This window comes from Gracilinanus agilis, chromosome 6 (assembly GCF_016433145.1).
Source record: "Gracilinanus agilis isolate LMUSP501 chromosome 6, AgileGrace, whole genome shotgun sequence".
Classification (NCBI taxonomy): domain Eukaryota; kingdom Metazoa; phylum Chordata; class Mammalia; order Didelphimorphia; family Didelphidae; genus Gracilinanus; species Gracilinanus agilis.
In genome coordinates this window covers 229,070,621-229,075,805 of record NC_058135.1, presented here as the reverse complement: position 1 = coordinate 229,075,805, position 5,185 = coordinate 229,070,621, and the positions used below count along the sequence as shown (strand labels likewise).

At 43.4% G+C, this 5,185-nt stretch overlaps 1 protein-coding gene across 1 annotated transcript in view; it reads left to right on the top strand.

The window, feature by feature from the left end:
- Nucleotides 1-259: 259 nt before the first annotated feature.
- Nucleotides 260-5,185, top strand: part of PDE6B (phosphodiesterase 6B) — an 87,820-nt gene continuing 82,894 nt past the window's right edge. The window contains exon 1 of the mRNA XM_044681800.1: nt 260-727. Coding sequence (XP_044537735.1) covers nt 260-727 — 468 coding nt within the window. The remainder of the gene's footprint in view (nt 728-5,185) is intronic.

The following is a 5,185-nucleotide window of genomic DNA, read 5'->3' as shown; positions in this document are numbered from 1 at the left end:
TCTCTCCCTGGTTTAGTATGAGTCATCCAATCCGTTCTCCTGAGCAGCTCTGTCCTCCCACGGATTCCCCATAATCATCGCTAAGAAAGACTTTGCTGATTACAGTGTTTACTGAAAGCAGTTGGCCCTGCATCACCCCCAGTTAGGACAAGGTACTGCTTGGGTCCATGAACATCCAGAGAAAATAGTGGGAGGGTTTCTGGGGAAGCCCCAGGCTTACAATTCCTGGTGGTACACCCAGGGACTGTGAGGAGCCACAATGGGCCTCAGCCAGGAAGATGTGGAGAAGTTTCTCAATGAGAATCCCACCTTCACGGAGCAATACTTTGAAAAGGTTCTGAGCCCTGAGAATGTGGTTGGTGCGTGTGAGGGAAGGAGTCTGGTGGACTTCTCCACCTTTAAAGAGCTATGCCAGGTGGAAGAGAGTGAAGCCCTCTTCGAGGTCATTCAGGACATGCAAGAAAGCATCAACATGGAGAAGGTGGTCTTCAAGATCCTTAGGAAGGTATGCACCATCATTCACGCCGACCGCTGCAGCCTCTTCATGTATCGGCAGAGGAATGGCGTTGCAGAACTGGCCACAAGGCTCTTCAATGTCCAGCCTGACTGTACCTTGGAGGAGTGCCTGGTGCCCCCTGACTCGGAGATTGTCTTCCCTCTGGACATCGGGGTCATAGGACACGTGGCACAGACAAAGAAGACCGTCAACATCCAGGACGTTAACGAGGTAGGGGCTCCAGTACGGAAAAGGGTTGGACAAAGAAAGGGCTTACACTCATCCAAGAGCTCAGAGGTCTAGTGTGAACCAGTCTCTCCTAGGAACAAAGATGATCTTTCCTAGTACATTAGGGATCAGAAGTTATCCTTGGTTAAAGGGTCCCCCATAGCCCTGCTCCCTTCTGTCCCTCAAGACATAGTTTTACGGGAGGTATTGGATTCATATCTGCCTTCAGACACTATCCCGCTCTGTGTGGTCCTGGGCAAGACACTTAACCCCCATTGCCTGGCCCTTACTGCCCTTCAAGTAGGAAGGTAAGGGTTTAAAACCAAAAAAGACTTAGCTTGACTCACAGGAGATTCCTCACCTTCTGAGACAGCACAGCTCCCTGTTTCCTCCTCCAACTCCACCTGTACCACTGGGCAAGTGCTTTCCCTCCAGATGAGAAAATTCATGGGGTCAGATCTCAAATGTCAGTGTCTTCAGGTCTGGAATCATTCCTCCAAACTGGACAATTCTGCCTCCCTAACAGGCTCACCTCGGTGCCTTTGCTAATACGGTTCCCTATACCTGAAATTCCTTCTCTCCCTTAGGTCGAAGAATCCGCTCTATCACCTAAAGCCCAGTTAGAAAACTATTTCTCATGCTAAGAACAAAAAGACAAAAGTGAAATATGTATTGCATGTACCCTTGTGTAAAATATATAAGAAATAATCACAAGATAATTTTTAGAAGGAAGCTTTGGAAATTGGAAATGTGTATTACACTGTTAAATATATTTGAAATATTGACTAATTTAAAAAAAAAAGAAAACTATTTCTCCTATGAAGTCTTCCCTCATTTTCCCAGGCATGAAGACCTCTTCCCCCTTAAAACCTCATAAGGTATTTTATATTCATTTCTATTACATTTCTCATTTAATCTGACGAACATGATCATCAGTTATATTATGATGTAATATACATTTTGTTATGATATAAGGGATATGTCATATAAAATTGTGTATTTTGTTTCATTATCTGCCTTAGTATTATTATACTAGACTCTGAATCCAAAAGGGACAAGAACTATCTTATCCACAATTTGTATAACCACCAGGTCTCTGCACACAGCAGGCACTTAATAAGTGTTTGTTCTTTATTTGTTGTTGAATTTGATGATAAAGGGTCTGTATTCATAGGATCATAAATTTAGGATTGAAAGGTACTTAAAGGTCCTCTAGTCCAGTCTTCCTGTTTTACAGGTGAGAAAATGAAAGCCTAGAGAAGATAAGCTTGGTTTGCCCATAGCCACACAGGCAGTAAATTTAAAAAAGGAGGATTTGAACCCGTACTCTCTAACTCCCAATTCAGGACTTTTTGTGCTGTTTCATGTTGTTCAGGATTAGTCTTTCTGTGTTGAGCANTTCAGGACTTTTTGTGCTGTTTCATGTTGTTCAGGATTAGTCTTTCTGTGTTGAGCAATTGTACCTGGGGTAGAGCGACAGGGGCTTTGCTCCAGGACACCAGATATGCACGAGGTGCTCTTCCTTCTTTATTCCTACATGGTATCTTCTCTTACAACTCTTCCTTCACCTTCTATCACCATCTCCTAACAACGGTCGGCAACCTTTTTGGCCGTGAGAGCCATAAACGCCTGCGGAAGGAGGAGGATGGAGGCGGAAGGTGCTGGAATATGGGGTGGGGCTGAAGGCCCCCTGGGGCACATCCTGGGGCTCTGCCCAGACTGGCAGGTCGGGAGGTGGAGCCAGATATGGCTCGAGAGCCATACGTTGCCAATCCCTGTCCTATAATCTCATCACAAAGGTTGGAGATCTGTTCCATGGTAGTAGGCACATGGGCTGACTGCACTCAGCATTGAATAGTTTCCACAAGAATCCCTCAATGTACAATAAAAGTGAAGATCAGCCTTTGCCAGCCTAGGTGAGGCCTCAAGGCTTTCCTGTGCCTCTTCCCAGTTCCCATCCTAGAGGCATCCTAGGGTCTCTGTTGGCCTCATACATTGAGGTGTCCTAAGGTCTGTCCCCCAATGGGACTTTGTGTCCCGAAGTTCAGGGTCTTTCCACAAGACTTCCCCATCTCCGCCCCTGCTTGTTCCAGCACTCAAACTGCTAGTAGTAGTTCTGCTGTATGCCATTGTTTCTTATTTTACTGGAGATATTTTGATTAATAATAAAAAAAAGACTTCTTGATTATCTGAGGTAGGGGGGAGAGAAAAAAAAACTATTATATAAACTAGCATATGCCAGGCACTTAACAAATATTTAATTTTTATCCTCACAATAACACTGGGAGGTATTGCTATTATTATTCCCATTTTATAGCTGAGGAAATTGAGGAAGTCCAAGGTTAAATGATTTGCTCAGGATCATACAGTTAGCATGTATTTTCTTTTAGAACCGTTACCTTCAGTTTTAGTATCTGTTCTAAGACAGAAGAGCGGCAAAGGCTGGGCAATCAGGGTTAAATGACTTACCAGGATCACACAAGTAGGAAGCAGCTGAGGCTGGATTTGAACCTAGATCCTCTTGGCTATAGACTCAGAGCTCTATCCACCGTGCTACCTAACTGTCTCTCAGCTGGCAAGTATTGAGGCTGGATCTGAACTGAGGTCTTTTTGACTCCAGGCCCAGTGTTCTATCTACTGCACCACCTAGATATTGCAATAAAACAAAATTGAGCCCCCTGAGAAGCTTCTTGAGGGCAAGACTATGTCATACATATCCTTTAGACCAATGAGGTCAAACTCAAAAAGAAACAGATCCCTGCAAGCTACCTATTGACTTAGAAAATCACAAATTAACATTACCTTTGTTGTATTTGTATTTATTTGTTAAATATTTCCCAAATACATTTTAATCTGATTCAGCCACATTTGGGAGTTTTGCAGCCATATGTGGACTGACAATCTGACACCTCTGCAGAGCCCAGATTCCCTCGACTCCTAGTACAAGTCTGGGTACACAGTAGACACTGAACAAATCAGTGTTCAAGGAGTGATAGGTCACAGAAATTCTGATCCTTTTCTTAGAAAACTGGAAAAACTCAACCAAAAATATATCAGCTCCTTGTCATTAGACTCTGATCTAATGTCATCTTATAAACAACCTGCATCTACAAATCTTGATAAGGGCCATAGGGTCATAGATTTAGAACTGGAAGGGATCCTAGAGGTCTTTGAATGCAACCTTTTCATTTTACATATGAGGAAACTGAGGCTTAAATAAGTTAAGTGACTTATCCAAAGTCACACAGATGCCAGGTGGCAGAAACAGGATTCAAACCCAAGACCTCTGGTTCCAAATCCATTGCTTTCTCCACCAAATCACACTTACTCGGTATGGCCAAATAGGTAGTCACTACATGGGGTTAATTATCCAGAGAGATCATATAGATTGAATGTAAGTAAGCAGGCTCAGAGGGTTTAGATCAGCTCATATGGGACAGAGTTAGGATGGGCTACTAAATGGAAATAATTTTGCTTGGGGACTTAACTTGTGAAGATGGCATCATCGAGAGTACACTTGATCTTCTAAAACCATTCAATTCAATAATCATTTATTTATTGAGATTATTTTTAAACCCTTACCTTTTGTCTTAGTATCAGTAATAAGTACTGGCTCTACGGCAGAAGAGTGGCAAGGGCTAGACACTGTGATTGCTCAGGGTCAACATAGGTAGGAAGAACTGAGATCAGATTTGAACCCAGGACCTCCCATCTCCAGGCTTGGCTCTCAATCCACTGAACCACTTAGCAGCCCTCTCAATAAGCATTTATTAAACACTTACTGTGTTCCAGGTATACAAGTAGGCATCAAATCTTCAGTGATTCCACAATCTCTCTGATGTGAATGTTCACTCCATCGGTGTCAATCACCGCACATCCATACCTTCTCATTCTGCCCAGCTCTTGTCTATGTTCTCCTACAGATCCTCCACAGGGGAAGAAAAACCTTCCAGGTGACCCCTTCCTCTGGTCTAGGTGTTCTGACATTTTACAGGAACCAGTGCAATGCTGGTGTTGTCCATGTGCTATTCCCTGCTCTCACTCAGTGAATGCTTTCTACCTTTCTCTGTTCACCCAGTTCCTCAATGCCATTTCTCACACCACTACTTCCCCTTTTAGACTCTCTCCATTGTAATTCTTGCACAAAGTCGGCATTGGAAATTTGCTGCAACCTACTTTCCTACCATGCATGTTCTGGAGGCAGGAAAGACCTGATTTCAAAGTCAGCTTTGGTCACTTACTTGATGTATGATACTGGGCAAGTCACTTTACTGCTATCTGCCTTAGTTTCCTCAATAGTAAAAAGAGGATAATAATAGCATCCATGTTCTAGATTGTTGTGAGGATTAAATGAGATAATATTTGAGGAGGAGAAAGAAGAAGAGGAGGAGGAGGAGAAGGAGGAAGAGGAAAAGAAGGAGGAGAAGAAGGAGGAGGAGGAGAAGAAGAAGGAGGAGGAGG